Raw genomic sequence first — 26,488 nt, forward strand, 5'->3', positions numbered from 1 at the left:
CTAGTATAGTTTCGATTTTGAGAATCTCCACTTCAGGTGTTGTTCGTACCCGGAAAAAGCTGATTAGTATAAATTTCATCAGAGTTCAGGGATGCTTCCCTTGGGTATAGTGTGGATAATTTAATGTCGTATTGTGTATGCTGTTGCATTGAGAAAAAAACCTTCCGCATGTGCCATAGACTTCGAAGCCATCTTGTATAACTCTACAGGCAACTTTAAGCCCCTCTAACATTACTAAGGTTCGAAACATTTGTACAAACAAATCTCGTTAATTGAGAAAGTTGAGTATAATCCTTGTTTAGTTTAGAAGTATTAGGTGAAAGATACCTATATGAGGGATAAAAAAGTCCTCACTGTGTGTTCGTGTAGCAAAGACGCATTGATTGAAATTGATGATTGCAGGGTAATCGCAGTGGTAACGTCAGTTACTTTTTTTAGGTTAGGGTGACGGTAATAGTAACATGTTAACCTTTTTTAGGTTTACGTATAGGGCAGTAATGCCTCTGTTTTTTGTTAGTATATAAGTTGCAGATACATGTAAGCTTCCCGCTAAGCGGTCCCCGTCCAACCCAGGCAGAATTTGCATACGTGTCTTTCAGAATTGCAGTCGGATATGTACGTGACGTCAGGTATATAGATTTCGCGGATTTCAGGCATATCACTTGCCCGTACAGTCTAGTGTTCATTTCGCCACATTTGGGAAAAAAAAAACTTTGATTCTTGACAAATTTAATCTTAACTTATTCTGACGTCACTGCTCTGCGAAATGCATAGTTTTAACAAGGAGCGACGAAGTTTTAGTTTATAATAAGCGTAGTATTTCCATTACCAGCGAGAATGGGCTTATAAATAGAACCGATGTGGCCAATCATTGCTCGGTTGCGCAGATGAATGACAGGCCTGCTGCAGTACTGGGCTAGGAGAGTGTATTAATTCTTAGGTTGTAACCGACTATAGTTACTTTTAGGGGCGAAGCTCCTTAAGCCGTAGGTCGTGCGTCCTCGATGTATATAGCAGTAGTAGTAGCAGCAGTAGTAGTAGATAGCCACCTCTTGTTTAGTGCTTGGAATGTACGCTGGATGGCGGTACTTGTATATGATGAATATATGATGAAAAGATGCGAGAGAGTGGCCTACTTGGAGTGTTCTCTAGATGGACGGACGGACAGACGGACGGATGGATGGACAAACAGATGACGGATGGATGGACGGACGGACGGACGGACGGACGGACGGACGGACGTACAGACAGACAGACAGACAGACAGACAGACAGACAGACAGACAGACAGACAGACGGATGAATAGACGGAGGAACGGACGCACAGACGCACGCACGAAAGCACTGATGGACGGACAGACGGACGCGCGAATGGACGCTTCGCCCCGCTCATCATCGTTCACTCCATCGATAGGCTGTGCTTATTTTTTTGGTAACAGATACAATTTTGCCGCTAACACTGATGACGACTCACATGCCGAATTCAAGAAACTTCTCATTGGTTAGTGATCTTTGCCAATAGCAAGCGCACTTCGATATGGGTATGTCCGGCATTTCAATCGGTTGAAAACTTGTCTTACGAATACTTATTGAGTACAACATCCATGTAAATACAAGCCCAGTTCACTATCTCCTCAGCGAATAAACGCAGAGAAATCTTTTTGGAAAATTTGTTTAAAGATTTAGAGTACTTCGCACTCTACTATGGGAGAACAATAGGTCATCCCGAATCACATTACTTTGTTTGTAAATAGTGGTTAACGATTAGGGTACTTCGTACTCAACCATGAAAGAGCTGAAAGCCGTCCTGTGTTTAGAACAAGTAGTTTACTACGGGAGAGCATAAAGCCGTCCCGTGAGCTTATAACAATGCTCAGGCACGTGACTAGAAAAAGCGGTTAAAGATTTTGAATACTCGGTACTCTCCTATGGGAGAGCACAAAGCCGTCCCGTCTGCCTCACGCTGGATTAGGCCGCCCAGTGTAAGAGTAGGGCTAGAAAGAGTGGGTAACGATTTAGAGAGTACAGGGTAAAGCTTTTGAAAGAACGCAACCGATAGTTAAGCAACACTATCGTCTATTAGAGCCATGTTATACGGTAGGTTTGCGACCACCTATAGAGTGCCAGTCTGCTTAAAGTTTATTACGCTCAATTGAACAGTAAGCTACGCTTAGCAAGGGAACTTATTCGACAACTCATACGATGTCCTAAACGTACGCCGGACTCTTAATGAAAAGACTCACGCTGTTTAGCCCTTTATTTTATTGGTCCTATCTAGGTTACATCTTTCTAGTCGATGCTACATGCCCCAATGTATGTCGGCCACCAAAGTAACGCCAAAAGACCGCTTTAGCAAAGCGTTTCCGCGACTTCGCACAGCCGGCAAGCGAGGGTGCGCATGTGCCATGATCTACTGGCCCATATGCTGCACTAGACATCTGGCTGTTCGGAATATTCAAGCGTGTCGGATGAGGCGGCCAAGAACTTTAAATTGCTAGTGCAAGTGCTGGCACCATGGAGCGAGCCGTCGGTCTGCGGGTTTATTTGGGAGAGGATGGGTCCTCTATTGGGAAGGAGCATATGTTTATGGAGGGGCCTGATGTCCTCTCGTTGTGGTATACCTTTAAAATGTTTGGGAGGGCCAGAACACCTGGGTCCCCCATATGGCTTCGCCCGAGCTTATGTGCTAGCTATTACTCTTTGATTATGTCAGGTCCCCTATAACCAAGTGGCCCAACACGAGCGTCAAACGCTGAATGAAATGTTTTAAAGTCAAGTCTTGCTTCGTTCGAATGCTTACGGTGTACGCCTGAGCCACGGTCGCTTGTTTTTTGTCCAGTGGCAGTGCCTGAGCGATCGGAACGGAGAGTAGGAAACGTTTTGCAGGAACTGCTTGCTGATATCCTTCCAGTACTTCGAAACAAAGGGAAAATTTCGAGGGGCTTGCTTTTGTTTTACAGGACACCAGATAAATTCAACCCATAATTAGTCAAAGGAAACGAAATGGTCCCTTATTCTTGTCTGTAACTACTGTGCAGCAATTATGGCTACACTAAAATTGAATACTTTAATGAATTTGAAATAATGTCGACGAACATCCACTATTTTCATCTGTGAGATCCGAACGCACAATTTTTAAACTCACGCATCCGATACTGAACCAATCAGCTACGACGCTAAATCAGGGGCTCGTGTTGGAGATACTTCAATCATCTTTTGGCACTAGTTCAATCAGAAGTTGGTGCGTCCTATTGAACTAGGCCCGACCGAAAGTTTTCTAATGTGTCTTCGCAGCGTATTTGCGATAGAACATCAAGCGTTTCGCCACGCGTTCCGAAGGACTCGGGCAGGGCGCCTTAGCAGTGCTATTTAGTGCTATTTAATTTAATGGGCGGGCGGATAAGGCTGTCCGAACAACAGCTTTTTCCGCCCGCCCCTTCGTATCAATTATTGCATGGATACGAAAATGAAAGTCACTGTCTTTTTCATTGATTGCTTGATTGATTTGTGGTGTTTAACGTCCCAAAGCCCCCATATGGTTATGAGAGACGCCGTAGTGGAGGGCTCCGGAAATTTCGACCACCTGGGGTTCTTTATGGTGCACCCAAATTGTCTTTTTTATTGTCCTGTAGATTTGCTCCACTGTAATGCAATTCGAATCTGCAAAAATCAGCCAACTACGGTGCATACTCTACAGTTAATAATGTAATAAGGAGGTACGGAGGGCAAAGACGGCTGAAAATACGATTTTTCATTTTTCATGGCGAAGAATTCTGGTATTAATGACAAGTATTTGCACTAAGTGGCGAGAAAGCGCAATAGAAAACGTTCGAAAACGACTCTAAAGGCGCCTGATTCCGGGACTGCACTGTGGCAACTCCGATTTCAAATGGCGCTTTCTCAGAACAGCACTCCTCGTCAGAAAAAAAATTTTTTTACTGTAACCGCTGAACCTAACAAATGCAAACTTTTCTGACTTCTTTCCGAATGTCATGCGCCCTTTCTGAAGCAAAACATCGTTGCTTCGACCAGAATTGTATTTTAATGATTTTTTTTCTTAAGAAAGAGTCCTAAACTTCTGGTCATCTATGTTAGTTTTTAGCTAAAGAATGGTCATGCCTACTATTATAATATTGAGGCAGTAGTTGCACACCTGTCTGTGCTACCCATCGCCCCTTAAAAAGAGAGACACGCAGTGAACACAAGTGTGGATGATTAGATAACATGTTACAACGGCTACGCTGTCTTTATTGTTCGAATTATTGTAAAGAAAGATTATTTTAGTGCGCGCTATTTTTATCATTCCACCCATCCGACAGAACATCATCGGAGTGAATATTCGTTAGTGCTAAATGCTGGTATGAGTCATAAGGACTTGCTTATGAAATCAGTGAAATCCTTATCTTAGCATGCAAAATAAGTTATTGACAAAAGTTCACGATGACTACTCCACCCCTCCTCCCTACAACAGGTACGGCAACTATCACGCAGCTTCTGGGCTTGCGAAAAACGTCTGCATTCCCGGTTGATGGCAGCGGTGGGCAAGCAGAAATAGCGCAGGCGAAAGGCACACAACCTTTGTCATTGGAGTCGCTAATAATATTCGTCACTGTCGTATACTCTGGGCTTTCCAGGTAGTCCCCGGGAAGCATACATGGACCGGCTAGACTGCTGTTGAAGCAATTCCTTGCGTCTTGCCCGCTCCTGGACGGACAGCACCTGCAAATTTTATTTGCGAATACGTGTTCAATGATACAGTGACACGCGAAATGTTCGAAAATACAAAGGTGTTGTTTGTAGTTTTACACATTGAGCTTTTGTCGAGCTCTAATTATTTTGCGATTGAATTCATACGTAATTTTTGCAAGCATATCCTCTGCATTATTAACGTGTGGCCATTTTCACCACTGTGAAGTACAAGTTCTCGTAGAATGTTTTGAAGCACCTGTTTTAGCGCAAGACCTGTTCTTAGCGAAACGCAATAAGGTTATTCACGAGTCTGTGAAGCACACTGATGTGATTACTGTTTTTGGATTTATAGACGACTGTCTGATCGTTGCCAATAATTATCATCACAATTTTGAAACGGTTGTTACAGGAACTCTAACCATGTTCATGACAGTGTTATCTGCCTTGGTGCTGACGCATGAAGTACTAAAAGACAACTTCATAAGATTCCTTGACCTCGGGCTGCATTTTTCGTCAGCAGGAGTACGCTGAAGCTATGAACCGTGAGAAAATAATCCGGTTCTTCCATTCACGCCCGCTCACTCAAAATTTATAAAGCGTGCCCCCGCCCCCACCCCCGATGATAAATATCTGTTTTCAAAATTTACCGATGAAGTCGTACCACCACAAGCTTGATGCAAGCTTGGGGGCTCAAGCTAAACGTTTGTTCAACTCTGGTTATTCCTTGCGCCTGTTAACCGCCGTCGCCGAAAATATAAGCAGGAAAGGAAAGGAAAATGTCAGAGACCAGGCAGCCGGCACTAAGGCAGCCAAGGTTGCTGTAGTGCCCTACATGCATGCCATTTCGCATAAGTTGCAAAGGATAGCGAGAACGGCTGGTGCGGATGTAGTGTTTTCTGCTCCCGAACGACTACAAGGAATGTGCAAAGCGGTTAATGTAGACAGTAGCGGGAAACGGGATTGTGAAATGAAGCACCGATAAAAATTCGTGAATTCTTGTCGTAGCGTTGTCTATTGCACACGTTTGACCTATGATTGCGTGTACATAGGCCAGTCCGGAAGGTGTGTGAACGAAAGACTTAGGGAACACAAGTACAACGGAGAAAAAACTGTCTCTGGTCATTTGTCTCTCCACTGTCAGAGGTGTGGTTGCGTCCCAGTGTTTCAACACACCCGTATTCTCTACAGGGCAGGTGACAGAACTACGCGTGAAATCGTTGAAGCCTATGAAATCGACAAAATGAAGAATGAAGGTGATATGCCACTTCCAAATCAATACAACGTTGCGAGGTGAAGATTGTGCCGTACACGATATCCATATCATGATTATCATGTTCGGATGTGTTGTTTACATTCGTCATCTATTCAAGTCACGTGATGCCAAATTTATTATATGTGGAGTTAGCAAAACGGCCGCGAGCACGCTATGAGCGCGGTATGTTGTCATCTTCTTACATGACACGCGTCTCATGATTATCATGTTTGCACCAGTCATATACCTTCATCATGCATTGACGTCACGTAACAACAAATTTGGTACATGTGGAGCTAGCGAAACAGCCGCGAGTGCATCATGAAGGGCCCAATATACTTCAAGGTAACATTGACGCGCGCGCACGCTGCGCACAGCCCCGCTGCGTTAGGAAAAATTGGAAGATCCCACGTATGCAGTGCGAGTAGATGATATGCGAAGCACGAATGAGAAATCTTGATATGTCACTTTAAGATCAGCACAACGTTACGAGGTGGAGGTAAATGATGCCGTACATGACTTCCGTGTAATGGTTATTATGATTGGATGTGTCGTTTACTTTCGTCATCTATTCACGTCACGTGATACCAAATTTAGTATATGTGGAGCTATCGAAACGGCTGCGAGCACGCTATGAGCGTGGTATGTTGTCATGTTCTTACATGACACGCGTATCAGGGTTAACTTGTTTGCACCAGTCATATACCTTCATCATTTGTTGGTACGTCACGTAACAACAAATTTGGTATATGTGGAGCTAGCAAAGGAGCCGCGAGTGCGTCATGAAGGGCCCAGCATACTCCTATGTAGCGTTGACGCGCGCGCACGCTGGGCACAGTGACGCTACGTCAGCAAAACGCGAGCACTCTATAGTCTGTTGGCGCGACCCGACGACAACTGGCGCGAAATGTGACATTCTGCATTTCACGCCTATGCGTTACCCGGAAAACACTGCGTCTCCCTCTTTTCGTGACGAAGGGACGCCGGAAGCGCTGAAACCGCATGCGTCGAAACAACGAAGCGAGGCGCGCGCTTGTGAGTATATGGCAGGGCCGGCGCCTGGCGTGGCAACACTGGCGTGACGCGACGAAATGAACGCCGGCGAGCACGCACACCGCGTCACGTCAAATATATTGGCGTCTTAACTGTGACATGTAGGCATGTTTTCACACGACACGCATCTCATGATTATCATGTTTGCACCAGTCGCATGCCTTCGTCATTCATTGGTGTCACGCAATACCAAATTTGGCATATGTGAAGCAAGCGAAACGGCCGCGAGCGCATCATGAGTGTGGCATGTAGTCATGTTGTTATATGACACGCATCTCATGATTATCATGCTTGCACCAATCAGATACCTTAGTCATTCATTCACGTACAGTAATACTAAATTTTGTATATGTCACGCTAGCGAAATGGCTGAGAGCGCATCATCACGAGCGTGGCATGTAGTCATGTTGTTACATGACACGCATATCGTGATTTTCATTTTATGGTCTGTCGCTTGTGTTTTCCATGCAATCATGTCATACCATACCAGTTTTCAATATGTCATGGGAACAAAACCATCACAAGAGCAGCAAGACCATGAAATGTAAATCACGACATTCATGACATACATGTCTTGATTTTCGGGATATTACTAGTAAAATATGCTCGTCGTATGGCCATGTTATGCCATACCAAGTTTGGTATCGATACCATTATCCAAACGGCCAGGAGAGCTAAAAGTCGCAGGCGGCCGGCCGGCCGGTTAGACAGACAGACAGACAGACAGACAGACAGACAGACAGACAGACAGACAGACAGACAGACAGACAGACAGACAGACAGACAGACAGACAGACAGACAGACAGACAGACAGACAGACAGACAGACAGACAGACAGACAGACAGACAGACAGACAGATAGATAGATAGATAGATAGATAGATAGATAGATAGATAGATAGATAGATAGATAGATAGATAGATAGATAGATAGATAGATAGATAGATAGATAGATAGATAAATAGATAGATAAATAGATAGATAAATAGATAGATAGATAGATAGATAAATAGACAGACAGACAGACAGACAGACAGACAGACAGACAGACAGACAGACAGACAGACAGACAGACAGACAGACAGACAGACAGACAGACAGACAGACAGACAGATAGATAGATAGATAGATAGATAGATAGATAGATAGATAGATAGATAGATAGATAGATAGATAGATAGATAGATAGATAGATAGATAGATAGATAGATAGATAGATAGATAGATAGATAGATAGATAGATAGATAGATAGATAGATAGATAGATAGATAGATAGACAGACAGACAGACAGACAGACAGACAGACAGACAGACAGACAGACAGACAGACAGACAGACAGACAGACAGACAGACAGACAGACAGACAGACAGACAGACAGACAGACAGACAGACAGACAGATAGATAGATAGATAGATAGATAGATAGATAGATAGATAGATAGATAGATAGATAGATAGATAGATAGATAGATAGATAGATAGATAGATAGATAGATAGATAGATAGATAGATAGATAGATAGATAGATAGATAGATAGATAGATAGATAGATAGATAGATAGACAGACAGACAGACAGACAGACAGATAGATAGATAGATAGATAGATAGATAGATAGATAGATAGATAGATAGATAGATAGATAGATAGATAGATAGATAGATAGATAGATAGATAGATAGATAGATAGATAGATAGATAGATAGATAGATAGATACCCTCAATGTCGCCGACGTTCGCTAAGAAATTCTTCGTATTTAAAAAAGCGGTATGTGTTGATCGCACAAATGTATAATGATGCAGTGGCACGAAATATGTGTCGTCCGTTTTGTTTTTGCGGCGAATAAAAGGTGAGACCTCAAGAATATGTAGACACTGAGCTGCTGAGCTGAAATGGCCTCTGAAAAATTAAGTACTATATACATGTTCTTTTCCTGCTTTCGTTAGGTTTATACTGTTAGGTTACGTCAAAACAAAGTATATGGTACAGCGCACGCGCAAGATACCGGATGGATGGATGGATGGATGGATGGATATGGCTGTACCCTTTAGATCGGGCGGTGGCTAGAGCCACCAAGCCGTAATACCTAATGAACCAAAAACTATATTTTTTTCCTTAAAAAAAAGAGTTTGAGGATTCGTACTTTGCAGTGAAGAGTCTAATTTTCACTCGTGCCTTGACTTTAGCCACCAATGAGATAACCTCCTTCTAGTTAAGTCTACCCGCTTAAAGTTTATTTTGCCCTACCGGTCCCTAAACTTCCGTGCTTTGAAAAACTCTGCGCTATCATCCTGAACTATAGGGTGAAGCCCTTTACAGAACATTATCAAGTGTTCGGCAGTTTCTTCTTCCTCTCCACACGCACTGCATACTGTGTCTACCCCTTCGTATTTGGCCCGATATGTCTTGGTTCGCAGTACTCCCGTTCTGGCCTCAAACAGTAGAGAACTACCCCGAGTATTATCATGGATCCTTTCCTTGGCAATTTCCTGCTTAAACGTTCGATAGATCTCTAGTGCAGACTTCTTTATCATGCCCATTCTCCACATGTCAGTCTCCGTTTCCTTCACTTTCTTCTTAACCGATAGTTCTTTTTGGTTTGGCCACCTGCTGTTTTCTAAGTATTTACCAGTCAACTTCCTGGTTCGCTTTCTCCATTTTGTGTCGACATTCTTCATGTACAAGTAGCTGAAAACCTTCCTAGCCCAACGCTCTTCCCCCATTTCTCTCAATCGCTTCTCAAATTTTATCTTGCTGCTAGCTTCCCTGCCCTCAAATGATGCCCATCCCATATCACCTTGTACTCCCTGATTTGGTGTATTCCCGTGAGCTCCTAAAGCAAGCCTACCTATTCCACGTTGCTTAATTTCTAATCTTGCTTGAACTTCTGATCTCATGCACAAGACCGCATTGCCGAACGTCAGCCCAGGAACCATGACCCCTTTCCATATTCCTCTCACAACATCATACCTATTGTAATTCCACAGTGCCCTATTTTTGATGACTGCTGCATTCCTGTTACCTTTAGTCGTCACGTATATTTCGTGTTCCCTCAGATACTCGGTCCCATTGCTTATCCATACGCCCAGATATTTGTGTTTATCTGTTATCTCTAGCGTGACCTCCTGTATTCTAAGCTCACTACCTTCGTTGTCATTAAAAATCATGACTGCTGATTTTTCCTTACTGAATCTAAAATCTAACCTATCTCCCTCATTACCGCAGATGTCCATCAATCTCTGCAAATCTACCTTGTTGTTGGCCATTAGCACTATATCATCTGCGTACATTAATGCTGGTAGTGCCTGATCAATAAGTTTTCCTTGTTTGACTATAGAGAGGTTGAAGCCCAGTCCACTTCCCTCTAATTTTGCCTCTAATCCTTGTAGGTACATCATGAATAATAAGGGTGACAGGGGGCACCTTTGCCTAAGCCCCCGTTTTACCTCTGCAGGCTTGGATACCTGTTTTTCCCACTTTATAACTACCTTGTTACTTTTATAGATACCCTTTAAAAGATTAGTGACTACATGTTCCACGCCTAGTGTGTCTAGTATTCCCCACAATTCCTCTTGAACCACGCTATCGTACGCTCCCTTGATATCCAAAAATGCTAGCCACAGGGGCCTGTGTTCCGTTTCTGCTATTTTGATGCACTGCGTCAGTGAGAACAGATTGTCTTCCAACCTCCTGTGTTTCCGAAACCCATTCTGCAGTTCCCCCAGCACCCCCTCATCCTCTATCCACGCCTGCAGTCTTTCCTTTATAATCTGCATCGCCAGCCTGTAGACCACTGATGTCACTGTTATAGGACGGTAGTTGTTTCTGTCAGCTTTGTCCCCCTTTCCTTTATAGATCATGCTCATCCTGCTATGTTTCCATCCATCGGGAACTTCACCATCGATTAGTATTGTGCTCACTGCCTCTCTCAAAGCCTGCTTAGACTTCGGACCTAATGTCTTTATCAGCCTAATTGGAATGCCATCTGGGCCTGTTGATGTACTACTCGGAACCCTTTTCTCAGCCCTTTCCCACTCTTGTTGTGAAAATGGAGCCATTGCACCACTTGATTCGTCCTCGTCTATTGTGGTGCATAAAGTACTTATTTGTTGAAATGTTTCTGTCACTTTTGTTCTTATATATTCAATAGCTTCGTCCCCTTCTAGCCTAGCACCTTGGGCTGTAGTTATAAATCTCTGCTCTAGGCTCGTCTCATTTCTTAGGGAGTTTAGATGGTTCCAAAATTTTGCAGCTGCCTTTCTATCTTTTTTATGTACTTCTGCCAGCCACTCAGCTCCCTTCCTTCTAATCTTTTCATTGATCAGAAGGGATGCATCCCTTCTACAGCTTAGAAAGGTTGCCCATTTTCTTTCAACATCATCTGTCGGTTCACCCCGCTGCTTAGCATGTCTGTGTTCCCTAGAGGCTTCCTGACGTTTTGCTATGGCTCTCTTAACTTCCTCATCCCACCAACTTTTGGGTTTGTGTCTTCTTTTCCGGGGTGACTTGTCACGCGTCTTAGCAAGCTCTAGCTCAAAGAGTCTAATTAGATTCGTGTATGTCCACACTGTCTTATTATCCTCCGTGATTACTTTCTCAATTTGTTTAGTGGCTATTTCAATTTGCCTTTCTGGATAAAAATTTTCCTGTAGTTGCTCATCTTGTCTCCTTCCCACTTTCACTCCTCTTCCAAAACTTAGCTTGATACGTTTGTGATCGCTACCCAGACTTCTGGAGCCACCTTCATCTATGTGCATTCCCCTGAGCTTATCGTACATCTTATATGACATCAGTGCATAATCTATCGTCGACTGAAGCCTTCCTACCTCCCATGTTATTTGTCCTTCACACTTCTCGGTACTGTTGCAAATGATCAAATCAAGCCTTTCACACATATCCATGATCATTTTGCCTGTCGGGTCGGTATACCCATCTATATCTTCTATGTGCGCATTCATGTCTCCTAGTATAATTATCTCGCACTCTCTTCCTAACTCCTGAATGTCCTTTGATATACACTCTACCATTGTCTGGTTTTCCTCTATGGCCTTTGCTCCCGTCCACAAGTACACGAAACCAAGGAGTGTCATTTGACCTGCCACTTTCCCTTTTAGCCATAAATGTTCCTTGCACTCCTGCTTGACCCTTTGCCAGTCTGTACTTTTATTTTTAGATACCGTTACGTTTTCATCGCGCCATCTATGTGGCAAGCAAACGCGTAGTCAATGATAAACAAAACTTCGTCAGGTGACTGTGGTGACAGTAACGCCTTGGACAAAGTGAGAGGTAGTAGCAGTAGTAGTAGCAGTAGTAGTAGCAGTAGTAGTAGTAGTAAAAGTAGTAGTAGTAGTAGTAGTAGTAGGAGGAGGAGGAGGAGGAGGAGGAGAAGGAGAAGTTTCAGTGGAAGTGGTAGTCGTAGCAGTACGATATCTCATTCGACCCAGTCTCAAGCGCGTCATAAGTCAACTCGGCCGATACATGAATGAGAGATATGCAAGAGGGATCGCTTATCGCAAACGTCGGCTGTGCATTGTCGAGCACATACCACGAGATAGCGAAAGCTCCACTTTGCTCGCTCGCGTCACAGGTCTGCTGAACTATTGTGACCACTCGACGAGAGGAAACAAATGGACGCGGGAGCGGCCATACATGTTTGCACCTGACAACATTACTACTAATGAAGGGTAAAAGTGAAGTTCTAAGGGGTTTTTTTTTTTGCTAGACACGATGCTAGTGAGAACTAACCAGCAAGAATGCCATGGAAAGTATGAACACTGCTACTTTTAGTAATAATAAAATGAATGAGAAGAAATTAATATGGATGGAAAGATAACTTGTCGCCGACAATGACTGACATTTGAATTATTTATATTTATAAAACTAGTACGAGTAGTATTTCCTATCGTTTTCTAGGTATTATTAGGCTGATAATTATTTTGTCTAACAATCCAATTAGTCATTCAGCGGTACGCAGTCACGATAATCCGCACAGTACACACTGTAGCTCGTCGTCATGCCATGATGTCGGTGCCAGTAGGTGCACAATGCTATGATTGACTATAATGACGAAATAACAAATCTTAGGAACATACCCCGAGCTCCCAATTAAGGTAAAGACGTCTCTATACTGAAGTGAGGAAGAAGAGATGGGCATTGGGAGGGCATTGTAGAAGGCGAGGAGTGAAGGCATTCCATGAAGGCAAGATAGCCATTGGTCAATAGAGAGAAAAGACTGGATTCCAATAGAAGGCAAGTGCGCGACGGGAGGAGGAAATTCAGATGAACAGATGCGATTAAAAAGCTTGCGGGAACAGCGTGACCGCGGCAAGCATTGGAATGGGTTAGTTAAAGAAACATTGAACAGGTATTCGCCTTCGAATAGGTGTAGTCAGTATGCTGATGGCGAATACAATGCGACAACTATTTACACATTTTACTTACAGATTTCAGGACAGACTCTTGAATGTAAGAACCGCATTGTGAGCCGCCTTCTTGAACGACAGGGCAATGGACAAAGCGGGCAACCGTGTTCACTGCAGTTCTTTGCACGCACTCCCTGCGCATAGCGAGAGAAGAACAAAAGGCTGGAAACATTCTGCGCAATGCGGCCACCTTCTCTGCTCCGGGCTTCACTTTGACGGGTTGAAATTTCAAAAGACGCTTCTCAAGAAACTGTAGTGCAACCAAACTGACATGGCGTACCTGCACAGGAAGTGTCCGCACCAGAGAAGATCGATGATTTCCCCGAATGGAGTCTCTGCCAGGCACTGGCTACATTCAACCGCGAAGGACGCTGGTGACTGCTCCGAGGCAGCGCGAGCACCCCTTAGAACATTCCTCGATGCGCCTTGCTGGTTGTTCCCTGAGGTAGTACTACTGCTTGTTGGGGTCTGGAAGGAAATCGATCCAAACATATCGGCTTAATTTCACGCTGATATGGCACTTTGGACGTCTTTATGTCTTTTTGTGTGTATGTGCGGTGAAGTAAGGGTGCGCACTCATATGCTACATTTTACTAGTTATAGCACTATGCAGCAGAGCACGATGTGGCGGGCTCGATTTGCGGTTAATCTAGGTGAACTTTCATGGCAATGAAATACAAGAACGGTTTGACGTAGGAAGCAATATTTTTAGTGCAGTGTACAGCCGCAAAGACGTATGTCTCTGAGGACCTAAAGAAAATGGCGCTACCGAACGAACTCAAGTCCGAAATCTGCCACAATGGTGCAGTGAAGTTTTTGCGCTTTCACTTAAAATTTGGTGCTTGGTTCATCAATCGTTATCGTGTGATAACTTTTTTTATAGTGACACAGCTTCGAATATTCATCGCACGACTTTGTTGATTACCCACCGATGTAGTCTCCATTTGTTATGGCATTCGACTGCTGGCCTGCAGGTCGCTGTGTTAGTCCCAGCCGTGGTGGTTGCATTTGAGGTGGAGGCGAAATGCCAAAACCAGTGCACTTCAATTTAGGTTCACATTAAAGAACCTCGAGTAGTGGGAACTTCAGAAGCCCTCCACTACGGCGAATCACATGATCACATCATGGTTTCGGTACGTACAAACGCAACTATTGTTGGTTGTATTAGCAGTGTAGCTTCATACACGAGCATGCAGGGGCGTGCTGAAGGAGCACGCCGCCACATTGTTCTTCTCTGTTGATCTGAGTATAATCACTAGTTACACACATTTCATTAGTTATCTCACGGCAACCGCTGTCATTTACTACACCTTGACTGTGATTTCACAATGTGTCGAAAAAATTGTCAAAGTGATACTATAGCTACCAGCCCCAATGACTGAAATTCCAATGAGCAAGCTCACTCTGCTGTGCGAGACCTCACATGTCGTGGACATGATCAGCAGCTGCTCTGGGATGACTGCGGCTCCTACACAGACCGACTTGGTACTTTCCACGATATCACCTCTCGCTATTCACACGATAACTTTGAATGGCACCCTCTCGCGTATGGTGCCATCGTGGAGGCTCGGGGGCTGCTCTAAGCTCGTGCGCTCGCTATGTGGAGGCTTCTAGACAATATCGGCTGGTGTCTGTCCTGATAAAGTTACTGAAATATTACAGGGCAAGTTGATAAAGCAATGTGCACTGAATGTCCAAGCAAAGCGCTCCGCGAAATCGCAGTCAGGAGCACGCTCTGAGTCGATTCCTCTTAGTGTCATCTAATATTGACGTCCCAGCCAAAACCATATTGACGCCCCAGCCCATCAATCTCTGATCATCAACAGAGGTTTATACCGATGCTGGTGGTGTTGACCTCGGCACTGCATTGGCCGCATATAGGCGACTGCCAGCGAGCACGTGATAACGTGCGCCAGCCCCTCCTTGAGTCGCTCTGAGAGCGGCCATATATACGGGAACAGAACAATCGTGTCTGGAAATCGTTTTCACTGTGCAGTGGTTTTGATAGTATCTCTACAAGGGTAGTCCGCTGGTGTAGACTCGCTTAATCATTCACTGTGCTTGCTTGTGAATCATCTGGATCTCTCTGGTCAGCTAGTACGCTGGGTCCTTCATCTGTATGTGTATACAAATATATGATTCTGCTGCTTGCTGCAAGGGCAACCAGTGACGTGCTGATGCGAATTGTCTCTCTCGCATGCCACTTCCGACGATTGAATGCGACGCTGACAACTTTGATCAATACATCCCTTTTGTGTATTCAAAATTTCTGCATGTAGATAGTTACATCTTAACGGTTGTTGCGCAAACACACGGATACACAGAACAGAAATACACGGACGGGCGCAATATAACTGGTTCGCTATTTTTTTTCCACTTCACAACCCCGAGATCTGTGCGATCTGGTCGAAAAAAAACACATGACATTGCAGACACCCTCATGTCCGAGAAGCCGAAGGAGAAGAGCTTACAGTCGCTGTTTGCGGTCACGGAGGAGTCCACTACAGACAGACATTTTTCGATGAATGAACTTCCGGCCATCTTCGGTGCACAAGAACACACTACACTGCTCAGGAATGTTTTACTGGCCTGGGATACGCCACAATGCCGAAAGGTTTATCGCCACCACACCCAATGTAAGCGTTACAAGCAGCATATCCTGATGCGCCGTCTGGTCACCATCAGTCAAGTTCACCTCCTAGCCCCCATTTAAAGAAACTGCAATAGATCTTATGGGACGTATACCTTTCTAGCGATCGACATACGGCAGTTGTTGGGTTATTACTTGCGTAAATCTGCTAGCCCGACATTGTGAGACGGCAACACTGCCATCGGTCACAGCAAAATGTGTCTCTATCTTTTGGCTGTTTGACGTTATTCTCAGACTTAGACCTACCCATATCCACACATCGTAATCAACGACTGTGGGTGGCAATTTACCACAAATGCTGTCAAAGAGACCCTTCGTCGGTGCTTATGTAGTTTCCATCATTTTACGTCATACCATTCAGAAACTAACGGCCTAGTCAAACGCACGAACAGAACGGTTGCCAACATGCTGCACATGTACGTATACTCCACACACATGAACTTTTTTGGGCCGTATTTTCCTTTTGTCGCCTATGTTTTCAACAACCCAACAGACGAGACCACTGGTTACGCAACTTTCTTCTCCATGCTGTCCACCACGGTGCTATTTCGACATCCCGTTCCCTTATTCCACCGATAACAGTGAACCGATTAACGAAATTTACTGTAGTGCCGAATAAACGTGACACCTTACTCGGCTATGTCCAATCAAGACCTCTCAAAAATTCACTACCACCACCGACTTGCTTACTTAGATACTGGTGACCATAGTCCGAACACCTTCGCGGAAGCATGGCTTGTGCCGGAAGTTTGTCCCTCGCTATCGCGGGCCCTACGTTACCCTTGAACTCCTCAGTGAGGTCAACTATCGCATAGCACGACTCATAAGCACTGGACGATGCCCGTCCAAAACAAGCGATGCTTGTCGCTCGCATGAAGTTCTACAATTCACGAACACGGACACTCGCCCGCCGGGCCTCATCTGCCAACGGGACAACGTCACCAGTATTAGCAATGAATTACTCATATAACGCTAATGAACAAGCAGAAAGAAGGTAGAAAAAGAAAATTAAGTTTCATGTACTGTCTTCGTACGCCTACCTGAAAAACGCCAACCATGCAGACTTGCCTGGTCCTCAACCTTTTGGTGAACTACTTGACTGTAGCAATGTACAAAAATAATAGACAATTATTTAAAAAAAATTCCTAACATCACACAAAAAGGATTCTTAAACTTCCAGCTGATGCCTTCCCCGCGCAGAAGAGTGAACCGCCAGCTAGGCAAGTGTGCGTTGCCGAGGACATCACTAGGCTGCCCACTCCACGCTCTTCCGCTGATTTCGAGCTCGCGTAGTTGCCCAGAGCACAGGATTTAGAACTACACCAACCTACACTAAAGCTACATACTTATTCAGATGTTTTTTTGTATGTTACACAAAGTTCCTCAATTCCTTAGGCGTCCCTGTCGCACAGCTCAATTCAATATTTTGTTGACACAGCGGCGTACCGCTGCCGGCCCGCCAGGCGTCAAGAGTGCCCTTCAAAAAGGGAGATGGGTGGGGGTGTTGGCAGTTCATCACAAACCATAGTGCCCTAAACAAGCACAAGGTCTCGTCTCCATCTTGCCTCGTGTCCCTTTAAAGCGCTGTGGTTGCTCTTGCTGAGGTGCGTTAAGAGTACCATCCAATGCATGCATCGAGTGCCCATTGAACGTTAAGTGCGAAAGCACCAACAAATAAAGATACGAGGCAAGGTACCTCAGAATACCCTTGAAATACAGCCATTGCTTCAGTTTCATGAAAATTTGTAGGTATTAGATAGTCGGGTAGCACTGATTATCAACTTTGTTTCAAAATGAAATGATCTTTCTTCTAACGAAAACTTAGTGTGTACGCTTCTATAGTTAATCCATTTTGGAGTACACGATGATGATTATAAGTGGGGTTTAACGTCCCAAAACCACAATATGATTATGAGAGACGCCGTAGTGGAGGGCTCCGGAAATTTTGACCGCCTGGGGTTCTTTAACGTGCACCCAAATCTGAGCACACATGCCTACAACATTTTCGCCTCCATCGGAAATGCAGCCGCCGAAGCCGGGATCCGAACCTTGGAGTACACGAGGCCAATTTCAAACACCTTCACATAAAGGCCCGCCATATTGATGGAAACAATACGTGCTGAAGCGGCCATGGCACCTAAGTTTTGCTCATTATCTGTAGTATGCTCATTAATTCTCGGGCGTTCAAAAACTATGAAACGAAATTCCAGCACACTTAGTCTAGTACCTAATTTAAAGTGAATATCTCCTTTTAAAAGCACAAGTGGCTCTGATAACACTGCACACTCGCGAGCCGTGACGTAACAAGCTGCTGGCTTTGCGAGCATCTGTACTATGGCCAACAATCTTGTTTCGTGGTCAGCTGCACGTAAAAAGGGCGTCTCTCATAATCGTATGATGGTTTTGGGACGTTATACCGCACATATCGATCATGCACGCGGAAAGTAGTTATTTCAGTCTTCTTATGTTTGGTACTGAATATGGAACGATTTGCCGCGGATGTAACTTGGGTAAAAGATAATGGCTCCGCTCCATTAGGCACAAGACGTCACACACGCCATTGCTATATGACGGTTGATGGTGGTGCACGGGATTTACAGCCGACTACTTCTATAGCTTATTTTGCAATGAAATATTCTTCTACAGTTCAGTTTTGTTACATATACAGGTACAGCCTTCTCCTATTAATTTATGCTGAAAACAGCAATTTGAACTGACCATGTCATAGCCCCATCAAAAGGAGAAAAATGTATATGCCTTCGTTTTTTTTTTTTCATAAAGCTAGGCCTTCTAAGCCTTTCTTACGAGGGCCACGCCGCGGTGGTCTAGTGGCTAAGGTACTCGACTGCTGACCCGCAGGCCGCGGGATCAAATTCCGACTGCGGCGGCTGCATTTCCGATGGAGGCGGAAAGGTTGTAGGCCCGTGTGCTCAGATTTAGGTGCACGTTAAAGAACCCCAGGTGGTCGAAATTTCCGGAGCCTTCCACTACGGCGTCTCTCATCATCATATGGTGCTTTTGGGACGTTCAACCCCACATATGAATCAATCATTTCTTACGAGGGCAGTATTTATGCATTTGTCTGGTGAGTACAAACACGCCATCAAAACTACAGTAAAGTTATTGAGAGTTCAGTGGTGGTTGTCTTGGAAAGATTGTTGATGAAATCTCATTTTGTGTTTAATTCCACACACAACAAAATGGTTTCACCATGTGCCGCAAGGTTAGAAGTCAACGCGAGGTAAAGCCGTCACAGCTAGAAGTCACCACAATCTACAGGTAACTTCATAGGCCATCCGGGTTCAACACGATCATGGAAAATATTCTCGTTAAATCATTATTTCATGTAATGTTGATCCTTCGGATAGAAGTTAAATTGAAAATATAAATATAAGCCCTACAACATTTTTGTTACGTGTTTCTGCAGTGAAGAAGCAACATGGACTCAAAAGTTTGACGATGGAGTATAACAGCACAAGCAACATGCGTTACTTTTTCTTCTGGAACGGTAACCGTAATCTGTTGCCTTTTCTGGGTGATAACGTGGCGTGGTAACACGTTCCTTTTCTTTTTGTCAGCGTTATGAATTACGTATTTACTCGCTTTGTTTTGGTAATGCCGCCAAGACTGCTTAGGGTTCTAAAATTGGAATCCATAAGCCTCAGAGCGAAAGCATATGTTGGGGTCTGCAAACCTCCCCTTCAGGAAAACCCACAAACAAAATCACCACCAAAGTGCTCCGCAGAGATGGCTAACCAGCAAAACTGAAACTTGTGGCCACGGGCGGTTGCAGACGTCGCAGTCAAAGCCATCTTTTGTTTCGCCTAGCCATGTACAAATTTCGCTGTAAAAACAGCTTTTTTTCTCTTTTCTTCTTTTTTTTTGAAGCACTTCACTTTTTTGTCACAGTGACACTGTCTGATTGTTGGTAAGCTTTACTGCACAACATTTTTGCATTGCGAGAGGCTAACTCACCTTTCCCCTTCTTCACGAGACTATTGCAACACTTTTGTTTCCGTTTTCTACGGCCAGCATCTTTGCTCCGGGTTTGCAAACCCGAATAGAAAACGCGGCTAGAAACAGGTAAAATTTGTCTGCGGGAACACAAATTAAAGACAAGCTGATGTGATCGAATCGGCGTGCCACTTTTGTTTGAACATTCTTCGCTGGGAAGAAATAGTAAAAGTCATCTATTTCTCGTAGCATGTTGTCTTAATTTACCTCAAGAGGTCTCCGTAACTTCCATTCGACCACAGGGAATCCTTGAAGCATCCATGGCTAAGGGCTACTGGCTTGGGGTGAACTCATCTGTCCGATTCCGTTCTTTCGAACCGTATCTATCACAGTTCAATTACCATTATAATAGTATACTGCCACTTCGTCACCCCGTTTTTCTTGTTATAAACTGATTCTCACAATATATCATATCGATCAAATAGAATCCTTACCTTCCTGTTTATGTTGGGCTACGTTTTGCTTCAAGTTTTATTTTATTTTTCAGATTTATGAATAACCACACCTCGTCGTAAACGTGACAAGTTCCGCAAAAAGTGTAACGTCACTCGGTGCTAGACAACCATCGATGATTCGCAGTGCTTCGTAATGAATAAAGACCCGAAGGAGCTCACAAAGAACTTCTTTAAACTCTCTGTTTAGAAAAAAATCATTAACACTATTCATAAAGCATAAATTATGCATGACAGACTGGTGTTCAGAAATACATTGGCATCTTCACAATTCTACTATCGTTGTCAAATGAAATCCGAACAGCGCCAAGCCTTCGCGACGGTATAGTGCGCACCGTACACTTATTACCATGGACAGGCTCGCATATATGCACAGAGCTTGATTGAATGATTGATGTGGGGTTTAACGTCCCGAAACCACCATATGATGTGAGACGCCGTAGTGGAGGGTTCCGGAAATTTCGACCACCTGGGGTTCTTTAGGTGCACCCAAACCTGAGCACACGGGCCTGCAACATTTCCGCCTCCATCGGAAATGCAGCCGCAGCAGCCAAGATATATATGCACAGAGCTGCCGAACAAGATGCGCGTGCCTATCAACGGTGATGACTGGACGGCGCGCACTATACCGTTGCGAAGGCTTGCCGCTGTTACGGTTTCATTTGACGCCGAATGTACATCACGAAAACTAACATTTTTGCATACGGCGAGCAGCTAAAATCTAATCAACATAAAAAATGCACATAGCTCACAATTGAACCAATAGGAAAATATGATAAATGGTGTGCACACACTATTCCATCGTGTACGTCAACTTGGTAATAGGAAGTGAGATACCAAAGGTGGTTAACACAAATCAAAAGAGCAAGGAGACAAGCACATCAACTCCGACTTCACGTTGCGGCTTAGCGCCATGTCGGACGAAAATTAAGTTCACGGTCAACGTTGACCAATGACGCAGAAACTCGTGCTACCCCAAAAAGAGGACCTCCTCAGAGAGGAACGCGAGGGTCTCACGCCTCATGTGCCCGATATTGACCATAAGGCACGTGGACGGCCATTCCCAGTGACGGCTTCGAAGTGGCTACTCCAAGAGCTGGACAGGCCGGCAACTTGTAAGAGTGCGGCGAACACCCTCGTAGGAACCGGCCACCGTACACGAACTATCGGACACCCTGTCCACGAGAACCAGCATGAACCACAAGCAAAAAAATTGCCCGCAGCTTCCCTCGGGGGAACACTGAGGAGGATGCGGACCATATAATTGGTTAACGGGGTGTTAAAGTGCGACTTACTTGGGTCGATGGCTAAATTGGTTAACGTGGTTGTGAAATGGGGTGTTAAATTGCGACTTACTTGGGTCGATGGCTAAATTGGTTAACGTGGTTGTAGGAGACGTGTTAAATGAGTGAACACGTACACACGTATGCGAAAGGGCGGCGCTGGTCGAAGGGACGTCGATCATTGTGTTTGTGGATTCGTTGGAATTCATTTCACCGCGACCTTGGACGTCGACGCGCCGTACAAACCAACCGACGAGCGGCAACTGAGCGAGCGAGCGCCGACCTTGAGTATATATACGACGGCGCACGACGGCGCATGCACTGTCAGCTGTTGAATGTTCTCGAAGCGCGACGCCACATGCGCGTCCACTGGAGAATCAGGAGAATTGTAGATGTCGAACGCGGTTTGTAGAGGAGGAAGGGTGCACAGATGGTGGAGGAGTGAAGCGCGCGCGGTGTGTAGAGGAGGAAGGGATGCACAGATGGTGGAAGAGTGGGCGACGGCGCGACGGCGCATGCGCGCGCGTCAGCTGTCGAATGTTCGAGAAGCGGTGCGGACGGCGCACTACAAGGCGCGAGTATAAGATGCTCCGCATCTAAAAAAAAAAACGAGTGACCACACACCGTTGCATGTCGGTTGGCCTTAACCATGGTGCAAGCAAGTGCAGATGCATACCAGCTGCGATTATTGTAGCCCACCTCGAGCGGGGAGCAAGCCCCAAGAATCATCGCCAAACGAAGTTACGAAAGTGACCTGGCAACGCCGCTGTGGCCTTGTGCTTCCACTATCAACTCATGACCACGTGTCGGGGTACCAAAAGCTATCAGAGGGCAGCCATTGTGTCCACAACTTTCGCTTCTAAAGGCTACATGGATCTCAGGGCATTTTAGCCTCTAGACAGCGATGGAACGCCCGGAGAGCATGATACACAGTCAATGAATTGGAGTACTGCGAACCACAATCGTAGAACCATCGGGCCGAAGGACACGTAGGGATGGACCTAGGTGGCAACGTGAGAGTGTCTGCACAGGCGTACCATGATTATTTAAAACACACAATGAAGTGTGGAAGGGCAGCATGGAAGGCACGACAGCAACGTCCGGGAAGGTCGCACTTGCTTCATTGGTTGCGTGGTTGTGCTACTGTGGGGCGCGATAAAAATTCCGTGCCACCAGATCAAAAGAACAAGCTGACTAAGCTCTGAACTTCCTGTGAAATGCGCAGGAGGGGTGGTTTCGACGGCGTGACACAAGAACCAAAATTTTTTTAGGTAGACCGACTGCGGCGTTCTAAAGGAGGAAAATCAAATATCTTAGTCGCATCTATTTTTTGTGCTACAGATTGTATAACAAATGCTCAATTATTTGTCGGTAAACCGAAAGTATTGTGACAAGTAGTATCTCTATGGTGGGTGGCCATCGAAAAATGTTAAGACGTCCAGCAGGGTATCCAATGATGAAATATCGACTTTTAGACACGAAGCAGCTCTTTGACGCCTGTGTAACGCTGTCCCAAAGTGCGTCCGTACGAACGCGCCGCAATGCGCTTCCCTCACAGCAGCTGTTGCAGCGGTGCCAAGTAGGTCACGCCGCAGCTGCACGTTGACGTCACTTTCTTCCTCGCCTGCCACGCGTTTGCCGCAGCGCCTGCAGCTGCAACACCTGCCGCCACCGCCGCTCGCTACACCACCGACTCGTCGGTTCACGCGCAATAAACCTGCCGAGTGCCTTGAAACACGCCTGTGTCACCTATCTCTCACTTTGCCCTTTTCTCTATTCGCAACGCTCGAGCGCACATCGAGTGGTGCTCTTTCAGCTCGTTTATCTGCGATGGAGAGGACGCCAAAAACGATGCTCCTTCGTCCACTGAAAGATCCGGCGAAGCAATTAGGCCTAACCCGGTCATCACCGGCGTTGCTAGGGTTAGCGAAGTCGATCGCGCTCGCGAATGGTGACGTCGTGCCTGCAACACCAACAAAGCACGAATATAGGCTTGAACCATGGAAGCCGAACGCAAGCGTCGGCAGAGTGGAAAACCGGCGACATTGGCGAGGTGCGAGTCAAAAACGCTGATCGCGTATGGGCGCAACGCTGCTGCTTCGCATCTCATCAGGGTTCCCTCTGTCAAGATGATGAAAATTTTGATAGATTTAAAGAAGCACACAAAAAGTACACTGATATGTTTAAAAAGAGTGTTGAAAGATTTTAAGCACTTCTTTTTCAACAGCGGAAAAGAATCGTGCCGAAATATATAGCCTTAAATGAAAAACTGCATTATAACATTAACTGCAGAAATATACTGCCGTCAAAAGCCTGCGTGCTGGTTTTGGTTGTATTTTTGGTTTGCTTAGTATGTCAAAATATTCCAGCCAAACATCAGATAAACTTGCAAACTGACAATACTTTAAACTAGTTTTGTATCTTTTAGACTAACGTCTTTTATCCTCAAATAGTACACCGAATGCACTTGAGGAGGCTACCGTAAAACATCGATGCCACCACACAGAGAAACGTACGCGGGTGTTGTGAGAAGAGGAATAGTAGGATGGAAAAATTCAGCATGTTGCTCGAGGCCCTGTTACGAAGGCGAGACGCCAACACGGTCCCGAAGGTGCCACTGTTCCGAACTCCGCCGCCAAGGTCACCAGCCGTTAGGTAGCGTAGTTTTCTCAGCTCGCGACTGCTTCTGCGCAGAGCTGATAGACGAGCGGACGAGATGATGATGAGTTAAGGCAAGGTTTATGTACAGCATAGAAATAGAGGCGTTACAAATTCGGCACTGGTGCCGGCAGTTTAGGGACTCGAAGAGACGAGATGTCTTCTCTCACACGCTGTTACGAAGCGCACCGCCGACGACGTTACGACGGGCACCACGAAAGTCGCCGCTGCCAAGGCCACTGGCCGCGCCGACAGCGAAAGGGCTCGAAGCAACGAGAGGCTTCTCTGACACATAGGTCTACTGGTGGTGACGCGCCACAGGGCTTTTTTTATAGGCACGGGGTGGATCCTTGGAGTCACCAACGTCGAACCAGAAGCGCCACTGGCCATGATGTCAGAATCCTCCAATGGGGTCCGCCGCTGGGCCGCTTCATGCTCATCAAATCCTGAGCCACTGCGCATGGTAACCCAAGGACGAGTGAAGTTGCCACGCATTGCGTAAGACTCGCCAAACTGGAAGGCGCCGATTGCTTCAACGGGCTCGTGGGCTGAGGGAGCTTGCTGTGCGTTGCGTGACAGACCGGCACCACCGCTTGAGGACGTCGGTGAGTTGATCGCGTCAAGCGGGTCCAAACGCTGGCCTCGGCACAGATTGCCTTTGCAGAGGCACTGACGTTCGGTGTGGACTCCTAGGCGTAACAGCTCCCTCGGATAACATGAAGTGGAAGTGCTAATTACATTCTGGGTCCGAGCTAGCAAGTGGCGCCTCAGAGCTTCAAACTGCTTAGAAGCTCTCCCGTAGCATTATGCCAAAGTTTCGTGACCAGTTGAAAGAATGAATGAAACATTTGTTGCAGAAAGTGCAACACCGCAGCTTATGCGAGAGGAATGGGTGTGTCCCTATTCAGGGACTCCACTGGGCCGCACTGTATTGCTGCCGTACTGTACTGCTGCACGACACGGTTTGCAGCTGCAAAGACAGATCTCCACGGCGTGGGTAAGTCACTTAGCGCGATGAGGCAAAGCTTGTCTTTGGTAACGTCTTGGCAGACGATATAGCGGCAGTGTATCTGCGATGCTGTATCCGGTATTGCTTGAATGCCGCGGTCTGAGATGTCAGTAGGCCGAGCGCGGTGATGAAATACTCGGGCTGAGTTGTGTGCTAACTCGTTTCCAGTTACTATAGCACACATAAAGATGAGCTGCTTTTTCGTGGCTCATGGTCGTGCCTGCCATATAATAACGCGAGTTCAAAGTGAAATAAGTCTTCTCGTGTAGTTCTTGCAGGCTACCTTAGAATCTCTAAGTACGTACTCAGCAGTGGAGTGCGTTGTTGCTATGGAAAGCTGTAATTTCCTCTAGGATAGATGCATCAGAGCATTTAGGTGATAGGCGATCAACTACTTTACTTTAGTGTATTACTGCTATTATAGAAATTCCTCCAACGGGGCTGGCAGCGTCAACGAAGTAGGCTCCCTCTGTATTACTGCAGCGTTCATTGAAGGCTTACTTGTCGCACTCCCGTATTACGAATAGGTCTCTGAAGCAATGTTTAATCTTCAGGTGAGAGGCACGAAGTGGACTCGTAGGTAATTAAGCTGAAAAGCTTTAATGTAGCGCAAAACTACGTGCAGACGTGAGAAGGGACGTAATGGTTTTAGGGGCCTAGCTTGACATATATCCGTAGGTGCCATGTGGCGTTATCACACTCGCCGTCAAGTAGTCAATACAAGCCTAAAAAATGTTAGCCCTGTTCAATATAGTGTTAAACGAACAACATGAAAATTGAGAGTGATTGGTTTCATAAAACAGGCGGCAAACGTGTGACGTTGGCCGCGGCTTTTTTTTTTTTTTTGCTCGTGCCGCGGTACGGAAATGTCGTGTCACCACAAATGGGACCCTTACCGCTCACCATGTTCAAGTCAGCCAAAGACCGCGTCTTTCGGGTATGTGACGCAATTAACTTCTGTATATGACAGCATTGCTTGAGCGTGGCAAATAATTTTCAG

General features: G+C 45.5%; 2 protein-coding genes across 5 annotated transcripts in view; both read right to left on the bottom strand.

The window, feature by feature from the left end:
- The window catches only part of LOC119161098 (erythroferrone-like), a 44,288-nt gene extending 39,573 nt beyond the window's left edge, over window positions 1–4,715 (bottom strand). Inside the window, exon 1 of one of the 2 annotated variants that reach the window (XM_075889629.1) lies at window positions 4,577–4,715. In XM_075889629.1, the coding sequence (XP_075745744.1) occupies window positions 4,577–4,585 (9 nt within the window). In that variant the 5' untranslated portion in view covers window positions 4,586–4,715. Of the gene's footprint in view, window positions 4,059–4,576 lie in introns of those variants that run through there. The other variant, XM_075889628.1, reaches the window with a different exon arrangement.
- Window positions 4,213–26,488, bottom strand: part of LOC119161108 (uncharacterized) — a 77,331-nt gene continuing 55,055 nt past the window's right edge. For all 3 annotated transcript variants that reach the window (XM_075889625.1, XM_075889626.1, XM_075889624.1), the window contains 3 exons: window positions 13,703–13,890; window positions 13,442–13,556; window positions 4,213–4,719 (listed from right to left, as the gene is read on the bottom strand). In XM_075889625.1, coding sequence (XP_075745740.1) covers window positions 4,594–4,719; window positions 13,442–13,556; window positions 13,703–13,890 — 429 coding nt within the window. In that variant the 3' untranslated portion in view covers window positions 4,213–4,593. The remainder of the gene's footprint in view (window positions 4,720–13,441; window positions 13,557–13,702; window positions 13,891–26,488) is intronic.

Source organism: Rhipicephalus microplus, chromosome 3, assembly GCF_043290135.1.
Source record: "Rhipicephalus microplus isolate Deutch F79 chromosome 3, USDA_Rmic, whole genome shotgun sequence".
Taxonomy (NCBI): domain Eukaryota; kingdom Metazoa; phylum Arthropoda; class Arachnida; order Ixodida; family Ixodidae; genus Rhipicephalus; species Rhipicephalus microplus.